The sequence below is a fragment of the Saimiri boliviensis genome, chromosome 2 (genome assembly GCF_048565385.1).
Source record: "Saimiri boliviensis isolate mSaiBol1 chromosome 2, mSaiBol1.pri, whole genome shotgun sequence".
Taxonomy (NCBI): domain Eukaryota; kingdom Metazoa; phylum Chordata; class Mammalia; order Primates; family Cebidae; genus Saimiri; species Saimiri boliviensis.
This window is the reverse complement of record NC_133450.1, coordinates 81,126,082-81,144,279: the sequence shown is the minus strand read 5'-3', so window position 1 is coordinate 81,144,279 and position 18,198 is coordinate 81,126,082. Positions and strand designations below refer to the sequence as shown.

The following is an 18,198-nucleotide window of genomic DNA, read 5'->3' as shown; positions in this document are numbered from 1 at the left end:
AGCGTTTTGGAATTGATTCACTAACTTCCCACCTGGCTTCTTGTGAGGTGGTGTCTGAGGGCCAAGGTAGGTAGGTGTCAGCAAGGTATAGAAATATAAATCCTGAGATTGTTGGCAAGTCCTGCAATCTTATTAAGCAAACTTGGGGACTGAAGCTCAGAGAATGTGGCATAGTTGGTTAATGTTAGACCTGGGCTGAGAAGTTTAGTTTCCTCTCCTTTCTGGTGTTGTCTTTCATTGCACTAAGAGGTCACACAGCTGGGGAAGTAAAGGAAGAACAACAGGAAAAAGGAAAACAGGTGTGGAGGGAGGAGCGGGAACCATAGGAGAATCATATGTCCGCCCACTCCCCTGCTGGTGTTATGGGGGTGAAGTTAGGTTTCAGTGAATAGCATCTTGAAGAGGCCAGCCATCGCGCAAAGGCAGGGTTGCTGTGCAGATAGGAGATAGCCCCGGCTTGGTCTTATCATGGCAACAGGCTTTATGGACAAGCCCATCTTCTCTTCAGCCCCTGAGCGCTTTTTGCTGTTGTTTTTTAACATCAGTATGTAGAGCCTGCTTTTTCTACTCTGTCTGTAGACTGGTGCTGGGGTTCTGGTACCAGCCACCCTGAGAGCAGTTCTGCTGGTTTTATGGGACTCCAATGAGGTTCGAAGCCAGACTGGAAGTCCAGGCGGCCTCCAGGGGCAGGGGTGTTATAGGGCGCATTCAGGCTCTCTGGGGTGCACTTCCTCACAGTATGCCTTGATGGAGGAAGCCTCCGACAGGGGGATGGCCTGGGGCTCTGGACTGTCAGCCATGGGTCTGTATCGGGGGCTCAGGAGTCCACCTTCTTCAGGACTCCCCTCCAGCATGGGGTCTTCATCTACACTCTGGTTGAAGAAAGCCTTCAGCCTGTGAGGCTGCATCCTGTGGGCCACCATCATAGCCAGGCCCAGCAGCACACACAGCAGTCCTGCAGAGGAAGGCAACAGTTGTCTCACCTTAGTGCTAGTAACACCTCTCGAGGACATTGTTCCCTGGGAGCGTCAGAACAGCTCTAAGGGAGGCCTGGAGGTCCTGCTTCAGGGCAACTTGAGCTCAGAGAGGTGACTGGCTGAGGGGCCTGTGGCTCCAACAACCCTGTTGTCCTGAATTTCCAGACTCCAAGTCCAGTCCTCCTTCTGTTATTTCCCAGGAGAGAGAGAGAGAAAGGGCGCGAGAGAGAACTCTGAAAATAGGGAGAGGAAAGAAAAACCCTGGGGAAGGGCAGGGCACAGAGGAGGAGGCGTGAAGAGGCACATGAGAGGGCAGACAGTAGAATCGGAGAGGATAAAACTGCAGGAGAATTTAGGGCTGCGTAAGGCAGGACAGAGAAAGGTTTTAAGAATGGGGACACAGAGAAGGGTATTTGGAAGAAGCAAGAGGGGACGGGGGTTGGAAGATTTTAGAAGCAGCTGGGTGAAGACAGTTAGGGGATGAGAGACAGAGAAGACACAAGGAGTGGGCATCTCTGGGAGGGAGCAGAAGTGGCACTGAGGAGAGAAAATCAGGAGATAAGAGATACAAGAGGGTGAGGCTTTGAAGAGGGTAAAGCCATCCTGGCCCCCAGGAACAGACCTTCAACTCTTCCAACATGATGCTCCCAGGTCCTCCCTCCCTGGCCCTGAGCCTTCCAGTGCTTGTCTTTAGGGCTGGGTCTCACCTGTGGTCAGTGTGATCCAGAAGGCAGGCCCACGGTGAGTATGCAGCACAGAAGCGCCCAGGCGCAGGGGACAGGGTGGGGTGAGTGATGTGGCCATGCAGAAGAAGAGCAGAGCCAACAGCTGGAAGATGCCCGTGGCCAACAGCATGTGGCCACCGTATACCAGCACAGGCATGGAGAGCATCACGTTGGCCAGCAGCCAGCAAAGGAAGGCCACCCTGGAGAGCCAGGACCCAATGAGGACTGGCCTTCGTACCTCTACCTGCTTTGAAGCTGGACAGGCCCAGGTGTAGGTTCAGGGACCCAAGAGTGACCCAAAGATAGGAGGTAAGGATTCCTTCCCATGGACTTCCCAAGCCAGCACCGTGGGGACTAGTGCCAGCCCGCCCCGCCTCAGATACCCACATGAGTGGAGAAGAGACGGGTAGAAACCCTGTTCCTGAATCTAGGCTATCAGGGCCTCCACCCCATCCCCTTCCCATCCTCACCACAGCGTGGCTGAGGCATAGTGTCCTGCCAGGCGATACTGGCGGTACAGGCCACATGGGCTTCTTGGAGTGAACTTCTCGGCTAGGTACAGCACAGGGTCTGGCAGCCCCTTCTCCAGCGCCTTTGCATATTCCTCAGCATAGTTCTCGCCCAGGCGCCAGGTGAACTCCTCATTGTAATTGATGGTCTCATTCAGCTGCTGCACAGGGGTCCCTGGAGAACAAGACAGCTGTGCTCTGCAGGAACCCAAGGGCCAGAGTGGGGCCTAGGTAGGGACTCACCCATACTAGGCAGAGGAACAGGAAGTGGTAACAACTGAGAGAAGGCAGCTTCCAAGGCCCCGAACTTCCCTTCCTACCATGCCTCCAACACCCACACATCCTCCCAGCCCCAGTGCCAGGCATCCTATAGCTCTTTGGACCACACCAAACATAGATCCCAAAGACAACGGAGCCTTCCCCTCCCTCACAGGTAAGAGCCACCCCTTACCTGTGAGCGTGATGTTGACTCCACTCAGCCCGACCTGCAGCCCAACATCAGCGCTGATCCACTCAGAACTGAAGGCCTTGTATGATGTGTTGGTGCTGACCTGGCCCACAGACCACTCAGAACTGAAATTCACAGCTGGGGTTGGGGAGTTGGACATATGGGAACTCAGAAAGGTCGAGGCATTACTAGGTTAGAGTCAGAAGAACTACAAGGCGTCTATGTCTGTTTTGGTCATAATTGGATACCTATTAACTAGCCAGGGTCTGGCTCAGGGTAAGTCTGCCAACCATGTGCGTGGGATTTCCCTTGGTCACACTCTTACATCTTCCTCTTCCTCTTCCCTCCCTTTCTACCTGCTTTAGGGAGAGTTACTCAGGGAGCTGGGAAGGAAGCATGAACCTAAACCATGCTGGGCAAGGCAAACACAGATAGCTTGAACACAGAGAGAGACTTTCTTTCTTTCTTTTTTTTTTAATGGAGTCTTGCTCTGTCACCCAGGCTGGAGTGCAATGGCGCAATATTGGCTCACTGCAATCTCTGTCTCCCGGATTCAAGCAATTCTCCTGCCTCAGCCTCCCAAGTATCTGGGATTACAGGTGCCTGCCCCCATGCTCAGCTAATTTTTGTATTTTCAGTAGAGAAAGATTTCCCTATGTTGGTCAGGCTGATCTTGAACTCCTGACCTCAGGCGATCCATCTGCCTCAGCCTCCCAAAGTGCTGAGATGATAGGAGTGTCTCATAGGGACTTTCATCTCTCCTAATTGCCTAATCACCAAGTCAAAGCAAACAGCCCTTCCCCATTTCCTCCCCTCCTCCCTGGAGCCCTCTTCCCACAGACATTCATTTTGACGTCCTTTCCCCGCCCCCCCAGCAATAAAAATGTTAGGAAGGTTGGGGAGATGCATCCAGGTTGTTTCCCAGGGTGATACCTCTACAGGCCAAGGTAAGAGAGTAAGGGGATGAGGCCACGGTGAGAGAGGCGTATGGGCAGGGTCTGGAAGCCACCCTGAAGCAGGGGCCCCCCACTGTGGGGAAACAAGGAGAGGAGAGGAAGGCTGCTGAGGGAGTTGATGGGATGGAGACAGCTGCCCAAGTCAGCTGCACTTCGCACTCACCCAGGATCGCAGCCCCGATGAATAAGCTGGTCACTACCCGCAGCAGCCAAAACAGCCTCTGAGTGGCAAGGTGGGTGGGTTAAGTAAGGAACGCCCTCCTTCCATGTCTACCCTTCCTGTTTCCAGACTTGGAGGAGGGGTGGGAATTCTAAAGCTGAGATAACTTGGTCAGTTGAAATCAGAGTGTCTGGCATATAATAAGTGCTTATTTATTTATTTGAGACAGGATCTCTGTTGCCCAGGCTGGAGTGCAGTGATGTGATCTCAAATCACTGTAGCCACTTAAGTGATCCTCCCGCCCCAGCCTTCCAAGTAGCTGGGACTACAGATGCACATCACAAGGCCCCGCTAATTTTTTTTTTAAGAGATGAGGTCTATAAACCCAGGCTGGTCTTGAACTCCTGGGCTCAAACAATCCTTCCACTTTGGCCTCCCAAAGTGCTGGGATTAACAGGCATGAGCCACCATGCCCCACCAGCGTTCAATAATGAACTGTTGAATCAATGAATGAGGAGCTCTGTGCCTGGGGTGGTGCCGATGCTTTCTCAGCACTGGGGTCTCCTTCCAGAGTCTAGTTGTAGTCAGAGACTCTGGACCCTTCAGTCTGAAGCTAAGGTCTCTCTGGGCTGGGGTCTCCAGGACTGGGTTTCTCACCGTCTTGCCCCGAATCCCAGGCAGGATGACGATGAAAGTGGCCAGTGCAGTCAGAAAGATCATGATGATGGTGGCCGAAGTGGTGTCCATTGGGAAGGTTGGCTTGGGGCCAGCATAGAAGGGGAATGTATGTCCCAAAGCAGCCATTTTGGTGGGGTTGTTCAGGGGAAGCAATGCTGTACAACAACAACAGATATATATTGCATGCCCTCAATGTACCTGGCATTGTTTTTGGTACTGGAGGTATAGCACAGAATGAGCCAGGCCAAGTCCCTCTTCTCTGGAGCTCACATTTTGAGTAGCATCAGACTCAGCTGTTACCGCCGTTCCACTGCCCCTCGGCTATCCATCTCCCCATCTTTTAGGTGACAGAATGAGGGTCTTTGCCATCAGTCTCTGTTGCCCATGCTCCTCTCCTAACCCCCAAGTTCCATAAATCGGTGCTACCACCACCCTTGAGGCTTCTCTGTTACTTCTGGGACTGTCTCAAGAAATATAATTCATTCTCTCTCCTTCAGGGCCCTAGCATAGAGAGATCACAGAACATAAAAGGGGCTATATTTACTATCAGGTGAAGGCATAGGTGAAAGATGGTACAAATTACAAAAAGCTTGACTTTCTTCCTCAGTCCCCGAAGAAACAAAGGCCAGGCAGCTCTCTGCTGAGTATATAATCCAGCCACATCATCAGAGGATGTTGCAGACCTGGCACTGCTTACACAGGTCTGTCCAGCTTTCTCAAGCACCCTGGCTCTTGTTCTGGCACCTGCAGAACAGTTGAGCTTCACTGAGTTCACTTAAATAAGCACTGAAGGGGACCTGCCCTCTATCAGGCAGTGCTGGGGCCAGATGTCCTTCTCTTCCATACATTGTCAACATTGGTCCTTCTCTCTGATTCAAATTCCCAGGCCAAGTTTTAGGTCAAACCCTAGCTGTGGTCTTCTCTGCCTGTCCCTTGATTTCGGAACTTGTTTGACTCTTATTTGTTCCTTTGCAGACAGGATATTAGGAAAATGGTAGCTGAACTTACTGTGTTTAGTCAAATATCAGAAACGATTGCAAGACACACTACTATTTTAGTTAGCACAAAGAAAAGGGAAAAGAAAGTCTTGCCAATTAAACCATGGCCACCATTCCTGGTGAGATATACCTAATTTCAGAGATGTCAAAATGTGAAAAAAAAAAAAAATGCTTCTTAGAGTTGATGATCCCAGTTTTCCTCATTTCCTGAAGTGTGATCTGTACTGGGGTTTCAGTTTGCCCAGAAGGCTCCATAATTTAGTTTGACCACACATTGTCTTATAAAGAGTTATAATGAAAGAATGAGCGTGGGAGTCAAGCAGCTCCAAAGGGTCTGAATTCTGCCTCTGCCTCTTGCAAGTTACTTGACATCTATAGACACTCAGTTTTATTAAAACGTTGAGATAATAATGTCTATCTTGTAAGTGTCATTGTGAGGATGAAATGAGATTTTGTAATAGTACTGGAAACAAGCTACCAGGTTGGGAAAGAGGGGGCATTTCATTGCTTATTACTCTATTTATCTCTTTCTCCAATTTTTCTTAAGTAAATAAAAAAGGAGTACATTTAAATTTTTTATTAAGTTCTTAAGTTTTTTTTGTCTTTTTGGGTTTTTTTTAGACAGAGTCTCACACTGCCACCCAGGCTGGAAGGCACTTGCACCATCTTGGTTCACTGCAACCTCCACCTTTCAGGATCAAGCAAATATCATGCCTCAGCCACCTGAATAGCTGGGATTACAGGTGTGTGCCATCACACCCGCTGGTTTTTAAATTTTTTAGCAGAGACAGGGATTTGTCATGTTGGCCAGGCTGGTCTCGAACGCCTGACCTCAAGCAATCCACTCTCCTCAGCCTCCCAAAGTGCTAGAATTACATGCATGAACCACCATGTCCAGCCTCTCCAATCTTTCTGCAAGTGAACCCTGAGCTGGAATCCATTCTGTGTCTAGTTTCAGTTCTTTACTAATATCGGACAGGTAAGTGACAACCTCCTGGGTCCTTGGTTTCCTCATCTGTAAATTGATTTCTTAATCTCCAGGTCCCTTCTAGTTCTAATGCTGGGATTCTCCTAATATGCCCTAGCTCCCAGCCTTTCTCTCTCCTTCTAAGCTGGGCACCTTCTTGTTCTATCTCTGGGAGTAGCATGTATCAGGCAAAGAGACAGAAGGACAGAGAGTTTTAACTTTTAATGCTGTCTTTTGTGCAAGTCACTTAACCCCTAAGTGTCAGTTTTAACACGAAGGTTTTTTGTTTGTTTGTTTGTTTTTTGATGGAGTCTTATTCTGTCACCCAGGCAGAAGTGCAGTGGCATGATGCCGGCTCACTACAACGTCCACCTACTGAGTTCAAGCGATTCTCCTGCCTCAGTCTTCCGAGTAGCTGGGATTAGAGGCGTGTGTCCCCATGCCCAGCTAATTTTTGTATTTTCAGTAGAGATGGGGTTTCACGCATATTAACTAGACTGGTCTCAAACTCCTGACCTCAAGTGATCTGCCCGCCTTGGTCTCCCAAAGTGCTGGGATTACAGGCATGAGCCACTGTGCCCGGCCTGGTTTTTTGCTTTTTCTTAACTACTCAACTCTCCCATCCCTGAGGAATAGGCAACTCTCTTCTCTCCTGTTCTGCGAATCCATCCTCCTGGGCTCTAGCCCATTCGTGCCTGCCTTCACCACCACCTTTATCATCAGTTGTCCCTCTTCCCTTCACAGTGTTCCAGCTTCGTTTTCTCTGCTGGCTCTTTCTCTCAAGGGTACACTTAAATTTTTCCCACCTTAACAACACACAGAAAAAGAACCTTCTCTCTCAATCTTCTTGGTCCCCTCCAGCTACCATTCTATTTTACTCTATTCCTTTCAGTCAGACTTTTGAAAAAACAGTGTCTATTGGTATTTCCACTGCCTTATCTCTTCAACCTATCGCAATCTGACTTTTCCTCATCCCTGACTTCTCCCGTAGGCCACTAAGTGTTAAATCCAAAGGGCAGTTTTCACTTTTCATCCTTCTTGACTTCTCTGTGGTATTTGACACTGGAGACCATGCCCCCTTTCTCCAAACTTTACCTCCTTGCACTTCCATCACACATGTTCTCCAGGGGCTCCTGCTTTTGGCCATCTCTTTCTGGCTCCTTTACTAGCTCTTTTTCCTCCATGTTAAATGTTGATGCTCCCCACAAATCTGCCGTGGCTCTATTCTTTTAGCAGTATTCAAGATTCCCTGAGCAATCTCATCCATTCTCACAGCTGATGGTTCTCAAATGTCTTCAGGTAGTACTCCTATCTGAGCTCCAAACTCAAAAGGGCCAACCACCCTGTGGACATTTTCATTTGGACGTTCCCTTGATGCCTCAAATCTAACAGCCCTCGAGTGGAACTCATTGTCTCTATCCTGCTTTTTATTCTATTGTCTTTGCATGTTTGGCAAGGTCACCACTGGTCAATCAAATAAGTCAGACACCTGGACCATCTTACCTCCTAAATACTTCTTGAAACTATCCATGTATTTCCTTTCCTCCTGCCTCTGCTCTAACCCAGGCTCATCCTATCTTTTAGTTCCAGAATAATTTTTTTTCTAAACAAACACACAAAAAATAGATTTTTTTTTTTTTGAAACAGAGTTTCACTCTTATTGCCTAGGCTGGAGTACAGTGGTGCGATATCGGCTTATGGCAACTTCCAACTCCTGGGTTCAAGGGATTCTCCTGCCTCAGCCTCCTGAGTAGCTGGGATTACAGGCATGCACCACCATGCCTGGCTAATTTTGTATTTTTGGTAGATATGGGGATTTCTCCATGTTGGTCAGCTTGTCTCGAACTCCCAACCTCAGGTGATCCTCGTGCCTCAGCCTCCAAAAGTGCTGGGATTACAGGCTTGAGCCATCACGCCTAACCAGAATAATTTTTTTCTAATGAATAAATATAATCATTTTACTTCTCTGCTCTGGCTAAAATCTCATCTTCTTACTATCACATATAAAGTGCTTTATAACCTGGTCCCGCCTATACTCACTCCACCTTTTGCCCAGCCTAATCTATAGCCATACTGAATGACTGGTCTCTCCCTTAATCTGACATGCTCTTTCAAGCCTTCAGTACCTTTGGATATGCTATTTCCTCTGCCTGGAATGCTCTCACTCTCTTGGCAAACGCCTTTTCACCCTTCAAGTCTCAGCTTGTGTTACCCCCTCTGTGAAGTTTCCTCTGATGCCACTGGGCCAATGTAAGTTCCCACTTGGAACATTCTGATTACATTTTGAACATACCTTCCTGATAACAGTGATTACATTGTACTCTAATTGTCTGAACACTGTCTCCCAATTAGACTGTAATCTCCTTGAGGGCAGAGACTTCCTCTTTTCATCTTTGCATCCCCTGCATGTAGAATATACTAATGAGGTTCTGGATCAAATGAATAATTATGAATGAGTTCCTCTCCCCACAGGTGGCTTCTTCTGATTTTGCACACAAGGGGAGCTGTGCTCCCTCATTGCCCTGTACTATACTTATAATTCAATATTAACTGAGTATCACCAGTACAGAGCAAAGGACTGGGCAAGAAGGGATTTGACTAACCCTGTAACTATTAGTAATTTCTCAAAATTTTCAGAAAGTCTCTTCTAATACTTAAGAGTCTCCAAGACTAACAAAGATCCAAACATGAATTTTCATGTTTGATTGAATCAGAATCATACATCTCAAACTTAGCTGAAGTGAATAACTAAGAATTTGAGAATTAAAGTATTTTGTAAAATTTGTGATAGTGATATTTATTTTAAGGCAGATGTTTACTGATCTAAGAATTTTTAATTTATGACATCTAGACTGAAGCTATTATATTTTAAAGTAAAAGTCCATAGAAGGAAAGCCTATAAAACATAAAATATCTTGGCTAATAAGATAGGAAGGTAAAGCAAGGCTAACAGCAAGAACACATGTTCTATGCTGGTATTCAGAAAGAAGTATTTTTGATATATGTGAATAAGAGATAATATAATGTATTTTGGTCCGGGTTAAATATTATTCTTGCATTTGTTTTAAAGGGATGTTATAAAAAATTTACAAGAATGTTTCATCTCTATTAACATGTGCTTAAAAGAAACACTAACAAAAGGCTTTTTGTATTTTAAGTATACAAGAGCAATGCTAACTTATTTCTAATTCTTCCAAATGTCATATTTATTAAAGATAAATATTTATTGATGATATTTATTGATGACAATAAATATTTATTGAAGACATAAGCAAAAAGACAGTTGGTAAATGAAATTTGCCTTTCTTAATTTCTCCTTAAATTTGCCTTTCTTAATTTCTTCTTGTTCAGTTTCATAATTTAAGTCTTCCTTAATTTGCAGTGCCTAATTTAAACTTAATTTTTAATGACTCTGACCCTAATTTGTTTTTCTCTTTTTTTTTTTGAGACAGAGTCTCGCTCTGTTGCCAGGCACCAGGCTGGAGTGCAGTGGCGTGATCTCGGCTCACTGCAACCTCTGCCTCCCGGGTTCAAGCATTCTCCTGCCTCAGCCTCTCGAGTAGCTGAGGACTACAGGCTCATGCCACCATGCCCAGCTAATTTTTGTATTTTTTTTTTTTTTTTTGAGACGGAGTTCCGCTCTCGTTACCCAGGCTGGAGTGCAATGGTGCGATCTCGGCTCACCGCAACCTCCACCTCCTAGGTTCAGGCAATTCTCCTGCCTCAGCCTCCTGAGTAACTGGGATTACAAGCACGCACCACCATGCCCAGCTAATTTTTTGTATTTTTAGTAGAGACGGGGTTTCACCATGTTGACCAAGATGGTCTTGATCTCTTGACCTCGTGATCCACCCGCCTCAGCCTCCCAAAGTGCTGGGATTACAGGCTTGAGCCACCGCACCCGGCGGTGGTAGAGACGGGGTTTCACCATGTTGACCAGGATGGTCTTGATCTCTTGACCTCATGATCCATCCACCTCGGCCTCCCAAAGTGCTGGGATTACAGGTGTGAGCCACGGTGCCTAGCTTGGTTTTCATTATTAAGCTAACAGAGCTTCTGTATAAAGAGATGGGACTGAAATGAGAAGGCCCCACACTCAGCAGTCCTGCCTTTCCTACAAAGCTTGTTTTTCCCTGGGGAATATCTTTCTTCTGGCTTGTCAAGTAGCATCTCACAGTAGAATTAGTTTTAATGTGATAAAATCCCATATCAATATTAACATGACCCACTTCTCCCCTACCTCACCACCATGACTAGGATATATGCACAGTGTACATTGATATAAATAAGCAGATACAAGATACAGTCAAACATATACCTACAAATTTAGATAAACAGAGACAAAGACACAAGAACCACCCAGACTCTGTTATTCTCAGTAATATACACACCTGTGTTATTTCATCAGAGGCCCTTGTGACAAAATTGGATTGCTTTCTCATGGGGTGAGGGGAGACTCCCACACTTTGGGGTCCTCCTTTCTCACCTGGCCTAGGGAGGAAGAGGCACCATTCTCCCTTTCTGGGCTCCCTTTATGTACTGAAGACTTTTCTCATGTTCAATCTTGTTATAGACCCAGTTACCCAACCCTTACCTGCCACAAGCTGGAGTTCCTATGTGTGTATGAGGGGTGGGTAAAACATAAAGTTACAATCTTTAAGAAAACTCAGCCTAGAACAAACTCCAGCCTTCATCATTCAAAGTTATGTGCTTATGTCCTGTGGCCTCTCTTGTAGCTTGACAGGACTCTCTTCCTGAAGTCTTCTCCCTGCCCACCTCCCCCATCTGCTGGAACCCATAGAGTAAGAACCACTAATTCTCCACAAGATGGGAGTGGGTGACAGGGCTGGAATTGCCAAGACCTCTGACTGGTAATGCACAGCTACTGAAACCTGATGCTTTTTTCTTTTGTTGGGGTAGACCCCATTAAAAGTTTACAGCTGTGGTTAGCTAAGGGGACCCTGTCAGAAACTCCTGTCCTAGATTCTCCTCTTCAAGGAAGGGGTCTGTGTGTATGTGTGTGTCTGTGTATGGATATATATGTGTGTTGTTGTTCCGTGGAGAAATGGAACAGGATCTGAAAGTGGATTGGGGGCAGGATTCCCCAGTAAGGGCTGATGTGTGTAAGGAGTTCGAGGGTGTAGAATCATGCAAGGCAAACTACCTAGACTCCAGTTAAACTGGGATGAGGATTCGACGTCTGTAAACCTTGTGGCATTTATGGCTTTAAGAGGTTTTCCTTGCCTCCCCAATTTCTTACCAAACTCTCTCTCTGAAGAACTCCCATTTGATCTCAACTTGGTCTGGATGAAAGCAGAAGGTACAGCACTAGGTGCCTGGGCGGGAGCAAGCACTTCAAGACCCCCTTCAAAATCACCTGGACCGCACAGACCTAAGCAGCCGCATCCTCCACCACCCACACCTGGACCATAGTTCCCTACCTTCGCCTCTTCCAAACAGTGCGTGTGTGGCAGCCCGCGTCTCTCGCCTTCCCCCGTGGAACCTCACACAAAGCGCCCCAGGGGGTGTGAGTAAAGAGGGAGCCAAGTCCCGACGTTCTGTGAACAAACGCGATCCCTTTACTCTCTGTGGGGCTCCCGTCCGACCCCCACTCGTCTCGTAACTCAAGTAAAGACCCGGCTGTGACCGGACAAACCGGATCTGGGGTGCTTCCAGTCATTCCTCAAGTCACTCCCAAACTTCTCAGACTGCACCCGAGACTGCGCAGCGCGGCCTACCACTCCCGGCCTCGGACAGAGACGAGCTGGGTGCGCCAGGACCATAGCACCGGGGTCTGCCCGCTCCGCGGCGGTCCCCCCAATCCCCCCTCCTCTGCGCCCCTCACCCATGCCCAGCATCCCCAGCAGCTCCAGAGCAAACCTAGCTATGCAGTTCCGGGTCTGGCAGGGCATGGGCGCGGCTCGCAGGGCGGTGGGACCCCCGAGATCTCACGAGGATCCCCGGAGGGAGACGTGACCCCAGGCTCTCAGAGGGGTTTAGGTCGGATGAGTGACTTGCTTTGACGCCTGGCCTGGTCTGTGGGTGGCAGGTGATCAATGGTCTTGGACACCGAGCCCAGACCCGACGGTGCCCAGAGGATTCGAGGAGAGTCTCCCCTCCCCGCACGCTCTCCGCCTCCCAGCCTCTCCCGAGCCCCGTGGGACTTGTGGAGGCGGACTTGCCCTTTTCGCCGTCCACACGACCGCACTAGCCCTGCCCTCGGCACCGACGGGACGTCTCTACCTGCGCCCCGCGAGCCCTCGCGGTCTCACCTCGCGCCCTGCGGTCCCCTGAAGCACCTCCGCGGATCCCCCGGCGCCAGCCTCCATCCCGCCCCACTGCGCCCCGCCCCGCTGCTGAGCAGGGCTGCGCCGTCCCCTCCTCACCCCCAGCCCCGCCCGTCCCGGCGCAGAGCTGGAGAGGCACCGGACGCGAGCAGGCTCCGCGGGCCCAGCTGGGAGCCAGGCCGGACCCAAGTTGCAGTCCCGGGCTCCGGTGACGCCGTAGCCGCAGGTCAGATCCGGGAGGGCTTTTCCCAGCCCGCGGGCCGGGGCGCTCCGGGGTAGGGAGCTCCAAGTGCAGGGTGCCGGGGGAGCGGCCGCTCGGCCACGTTATTGAAGGAAGGGGAATGCTAGCCCCCTGCTCTTCGGATCTTATCGTAAGGCTAAAATGGGCCCTGTTAGGGCTGTCCTCTGCCCAATCAAGGTTTTGAGAGACTGGATTCTTCGGGACCTGGGAATGTTGGGTGGCCCAGTTTGCCTGGGCCTAAGGATTCTTCTCCTGGCACCAGCCCAACATACCAGGGAGGAAGCTTTGGGCTTTAGGATCCAAGCTTTCCCCCTCAGCCCTCCCAGGTTGGAATCGATGACCTTGACCCATCTTCCTCACACCTCAGGGCCAACTCTAGAGCTTCAGGCTGGAAAAGCGACCATGTGGGGCAAGAACAGGCAGGCCTATGTTCTCTCTCTGGTTCTGCCGCTGGCTCTGCCTGGGGCTTCATTGCTCTGCCTGGGGTTGTGCCTTCCTGTCAAGGTTGTTGAGAAGTTGCTGCCCCATGCCATTGTGTAAATTATTAAGGGCAACCCACCCACAAGAAGTGGTTATTAAGCATGTCCACCTTTCTCTTCAGGTCATCCCACACAGCCTGGCCTGAAAGGGCACTTCATGCCCTTAGGGGCTGAGTGGTACATTAGCGTTTGGGCCAAGGATCCTGAAGACATGGTTGGAGGTGGGGGAGGGCCAGGACATCTTGGGATCAGGGAAGGATCCCTGTGGGTACTTCAGTATATCCAGATTTACAGCTTTAATCATCCAGAGCCCAGTTCTTCATGCACTATTAAAGGCCAGCACCTGGACAGACTCTGGAACACAGCAGGTAGAATACTGAGCTTTCCAGTTAGGGCAGGGCCTAGGTTTTTTCATTTGTTTAGTAGGAGATGGAATGGGGATGAGGTCATTCCCTGGGTTCTCACCTCTAGATAACCCATCCAGGAGCCCTGATATCTGGCTGGGGATAAGGCTTTCCCTGAGCTCCTTCCTTCCTTCCTTTATCCTATCCCCAATCTCCAGGTTGCCTTTAGGAAGTCTTCACTGGCTTTAGGTACTCCTTGCACCACTCAGGAGTCCCAGCCTGAGACCTCTGCTGCCTGTTTCCCTTCTGACTCTGGGTGGAAAGAGAGAGCAGGAAGCCTGCACTAAACACATAAGCACCTGGTACCACATCCCTTCTGTATCCAACCAAAGGCGTCAGTCTCCCACCTACCCTCTCTGTAGCACATTTGCATAACACCTGTCACTTTTCTTGCTTTGAATTCAACTTCATTATCACATCTGATTCTGGCAACCATGCTGGGAAGTAAACAGTTCAGGCATATTTGCTCCCGTAGCTGGAAGAGGAAACCAAGGACCAGACTGGAGAAGTGATTTATCTAAGATTCCACTGTTGACTGGCAGCAGCACTGAGACCTCAGCCCAGTCTCCTAATCCCCAAGAAAGGCTCTGTCCAAGGAACACACTGCAAGGAGCTGGGCCAAAGCAAGGTTTTCCAACTAATTTTAGAAGATAAAGTCCCTGAAGGTATGTACCAGGGATTTCTGTTTGTTTTGTTCATCACTTAATCTCCAGTGTCTAGGTCAGTGTCTGGTACATAAAGGGAGCTCATCAAGTATTTGCTGAGTGAATTAAAGAATCTTGGGAAAGAGTGAGTCTCTTGAACTTTGCTACCTACTGTGACCTTGGCCTAGCCCCAGGCCTTGATTCACAGAGTCCTGCAGAGGCCTTGACCTGATTCTTCTTCTAAGCAGCTAGGGCTCATTCTCTGTCCTGTCTTTTTTTAGGGTCTCCATTTTGGAACATTTTAATCCCTGAGCCCCTATTATTTTCATCATGGGCTTCTTCCTGGCTCTAGCATGGACACTTCTGGTTGGGCCATGGACCCCTATGGGTGAGTACAGATTAGAGAAGAAGCATGGTTAAAAGCAGAGGAACCCAGCATCCTCTGGGCTTCCCCAAAGACAGGATCCATGTGATGTTCATCTGTATCCTTAGTCTTTAGCTGGCACAGTGCCCTGCATGTGAGAGTTGCTCATTTCTAGCTCTTGAAGAAATTGATGGAAAATGGAATGAAAATTATCCCCAAATGCACAGAATTAGGGAGCCTATAATTTCTATGTCAGCACTTCCTATTTTATTCCTTACAGTTTGGGGGCCCTTTCTTTCTCCTCTATCTTCTCTTGTTTTCCATAAAGTCAAGGCCTATGACTCAAAAGAGGAAGAGCCTGATTAGACACACAAGACAATAAAGGATCTTGGGGTCAGATTAGACCCAAAGCTGAAGGGGAGTCATCAATATTTTTAAACATTATAATCAAAAACAAAAGCAATACCTTCCACAAGAGTTTCACGTTGCCACCTGCAGTGGACAGTTTCTTACTGGAATCTGAGGCTGTTCTCCGTAGTCTGGGTCTCTGGAGGGAAGTGGGCTTGCAGTGCCACAAGTTAAAAAGTGCTCTTTAAAAGAGCAAGTCCTTGATAACTTGGGATGGGAGATACAAAAGCAGAAAGCAGAGAAAACTTGTAGAAGGATCCGTCCTGGCTGGAGGTGACACCTTCCCGACAGCTCCTCCCTTGCCAGAGCTGCTCACATCCATGTTCCTTCTAGCCCTCTTCTTTCCTTGGCTTTGGATTTTCCTTTTCTCCTTCAGCTCTGACCTCTTATCTCTAAGAGACACTTGCCCTGTACCGTCCTGCAAAGGCTCACTCCTTTATGTGCCACAGGTTCATATTGTTTTAGATATCACATGTATGGCCCTGCCCCAAATCTTGGACCCTTAGCTGGGTTCTTTGCTCAAACATCAGGCACTGAGTCATTTTCCCCCCTAGCTCCCTGCTGAGTGAGTGTGCAAATGTGTGTGTCTGTTCTCTGAGGTGAGCAGAGAGGAAGCCCCAGACCTATAGACTCCTAATCTGGGGGAAACAATCAGGCTGGCCGTCTGATCTACTGAGCAAAAAGATACCCGCTCCATCCCTGATTCCATTTTCCATTCTGGATCTTCCCTCTGTTCCTCATTCCTTAGTTCTTTCCCCAGAGGCTGAGTGCTCCCTCCTGGACCCTCATTTTGGAGAGTACAAAAGGATCAAGAGGAGGAATTGTATGGGGACAAGATGCCCCAGAGAAGGGGAAAGGTTATCCACATCACCAGTCCGTCCCCTGTCCTACCTAAGAAACTGGGGGGAAAAGCAGTAGCAACACCACACCCCTGCCCTGGGATCTGCTCAGCCAGAGAGGACTAGGTCCCTCACCACACTGACCCTGCCCAGGGATGGGTCACAGAATGATGTGTCCTTCTCAGGTATGGAATGTGGCTGGCTCTTGCTCTGTGTGGTGTCTTACGGCTGGGGATGGATTCTGTCCCGTTGTGTCCCCCCAGGGAGCTGAAGTTTGAGGGGAGTAGAAGTGCCCTGTATCCCCTTCCCCATCGCCACTGCTCTCCTCCAGCCTCCTCCCTCTCTGAGGCCATCTGTCGGCACACACTGGTCCCTGCTACACTGCGTTTTGGCTCCCTGCCATGTCTCCCCCACTGAGCAGCTTAAAGATCTGGCTTGAGTTTGGAAACTGCTTTGCCTGGTTTTTCCCTCTGCATCCTACTTCTCACATCCACTCCAGGTATCCACTTTCCACTGCTCCAAGTGCCAGGCTCACAGCACCCATTTCTGGCAGGCCTGCCTGTCCTCTCACGCACTGACTTGCCCAGCTGCCCCTTCCCGCCATCCTCACACAGGTGCTCAGAACCCCATTTCATGGGAGGTGCAGCGATTTGATGGGTGGTACAACAACCTCATGGAGCACAGATGGGGCAGCAAAGGTAAGTGAGAGCCAAGTGGGGACAGAGCTCCAGGGCCAGGGTGGTACTGACTGCTGCGGGGCGAGAGCTGGCAGGTGCCAGCAAAGGCCATCCATTTCCAAGGTTTTAGATTCCATGACATGGTGGGAAGCCTGGGAGAGAGGGGGTCAAAAATGCCCCCTGAAGATTCCTCCATATCCTTACTCCTTCTACCCCAGGCTCCCGGCTGCAGCGCCTGGTCCCAGCCAGCTATGCAGATGGCGTGTACCAGCCCTTGGGAGAACCTCACCTGCCCAACCCCCGAGACCTTAGCAACACCGTTTCGAAAGGCCCTGCAGGGCTGGCCTCCCTGCGAAACCGCACAGTGTTGGGGGTCTTCTTTGGTGAGAACTTCAACCTCTGGGGGAAGAAAGCCGGTGGGGTCAGCTGGACACCTCTGCAAGTGAGAGGATGAGAGAGAAGTGATGGAGGGCCTGAGGGATGAAGGCGAGAGGTGGAGGAGGCAGTGGGGTATGGTAGGGGTAGAAGCAGGTGCAGGGAGGATCCATGCTGAAGTGAAGTCTGGTTGGAGAGGCAGAAATCTTTCCCATGTAGAAATATGAGGGTGGGATTAGGGAAAAACAGCATCCCTCCATGCTGTGTTGTTAGTGGAGGTAAAAGTGTGGCAGACCCAGAAACATGAAAATAATCTGGGAGGGACTCTCTGGGGGGCCCTGTTCTTAGGCTTTGCCCTATGGCTTCTAGAACAGGCTTAGGGCAGGGCTCTGATTCTGGCAGAGTGGATTGAGGGGAAGGCAAAAGGGGGTGCTATGGTGGCCTGACCCCAGTGACTGAGGATTAGTGGCTGGCCCAGGAATGCGTGGCTCCTGCTGCATGTTGGAGCTGGTGCTGCCACCCCGTTTGCCTAGGAACACTCACAGGGCACCTCCCAGTTACCAGGGAGAAAGCCAAACTGTCAACGACAACAGCTTGGACCAGGTGTAGGCACAGAAGGGCAAAAGAGACAAAGGACTGGGAGGGAGTGTCTGAGGTCAAGGCTTGGACTTGCCTATAATGGCTGCTGAGTTTTTTGAAGCTTCAGGGGAGGGAGAGAGACTGGATACCCAGGGTAGGAAGGAAAGTGGCCCTCCCTGGCCCTAGCACCCCCTCCTGCTTTGCTCGCAGGCTATCACGTGCTCTCGGACCTGGTCAGCGTGGAAACGCCTGGCTGCCCCGCTGAATTCCTGAACATCCGCATCCCGCCCGGAGACCCCGTGTTCGACCCCGACCAGCGCGGGGACGTGGTGCTGCCCTTCCAGAGGAGCCGCTGGGACCCAGAGACGGGACGCAGCCCCAGCAACCCCCGGGACCTGGTGAGGCAGGGGAGGCGGCGGGAAGGGGCCGCACCCCAGCCAGGTGGGGCCCGGGCTGCAGGCCTGGAAGGGCCTGGCGGGGAGA

At 49.9% G+C, this 18,198-nt stretch overlaps 2 protein-coding genes across 6 annotated transcripts in view; one reads left to right on the top strand and one right to left on the bottom strand.

Moving 5' to 3' along the window:
• Positions 1-695: 695 nt before the first annotated feature.
• On the bottom strand, positions 696-12,752 carry DUOXA1 (dual oxidase maturation factor 1). Of its 2 annotated transcripts, XM_010339513.3 has the most exons (9): positions 12,691-12,752; positions 12,299-12,454; positions 11,860-11,976; positions 4,433-4,608; positions 3,779-3,836; positions 2,663-2,797; positions 2,173-2,386; positions 1,685-1,902; positions 696-955 (listed from the first exon to the last, which is right to left on the bottom strand). In XM_010339513.3, the coding sequence occupies exons 4-9, from the start codon at positions 4,577-4,579 to the stop codon at positions 696-698; spliced, it is 1,032 nt and encodes a 343-aa protein (XP_010337815.1). In that variant the 5' UTR covers positions 4,580-4,608; positions 11,860-11,976; positions 12,299-12,454; positions 12,691-12,752. The 2 variants fall into 2 exon arrangements, with proteins under 2 accessions (XP_010337815.1, XP_010337816.1); XM_010339514.3 differs by lacking the exon at positions 12,299-12,454 and having other exon boundaries at positions 12,691-12,735.
• A 71-nt stretch (positions 12,753-12,823) lies between these two features.
• Positions 12,824-18,198, top strand: part of DUOX1 (dual oxidase 1) — a 36,352-nt gene continuing 30,977 nt past the window's right edge. For 2 of the 4 annotated variants that reach the window (XM_003928909.3, XM_074393667.1), the window contains exons 1-6: positions 12,824-12,931; positions 14,305-14,494; positions 14,755-14,861; positions 16,699-16,782; positions 16,980-17,144; positions 17,926-18,113. In XM_003928909.3, the coding sequence (XP_003928958.3) occupies positions 14,804-14,861; positions 16,699-16,782; positions 16,980-17,144; positions 17,926-18,113 (495 nt within the window). In that variant the 5' untranslated portion in view covers positions 12,824-12,931; positions 14,305-14,494; positions 14,755-14,803. The remainder of the gene's footprint in view (positions 12,932-14,304; positions 14,495-14,754; positions 14,862-16,698; positions 16,783-16,979; positions 17,145-17,925; positions 18,114-18,198) is intronic. The other 2 variants (XM_074393669.1, XM_074393668.1) reach the window with 1 other exon arrangement.

What these genes read in the sequence shown, in the direction of transcription:
- DUOXA1 (XM_010339513.3), bottom strand. Translation starts at nt 4,579, where the DNA reads ATGGCTGCTTTGGGACATACATTCCCCTTCTATGCTGGCCCCAAGCCA. An exon ending in CATCGGGGCTGCGATCCTGG is followed by an intron (nt 2,798 to 3,778) that starts GTGAGTGCGAAG and finishes CCCCAACCCCAG; the next exon opens with CTGTGAATTTCAGTTCTGAG. An exon ending in CTGGATCACACTGACCACAG is followed by an intron (nt 956 to 1,684) that starts GTGAGACCCAGC and finishes CTTCCTCTGCAG; the next exon opens with GACTGCTGTGTGTGCTGCTG.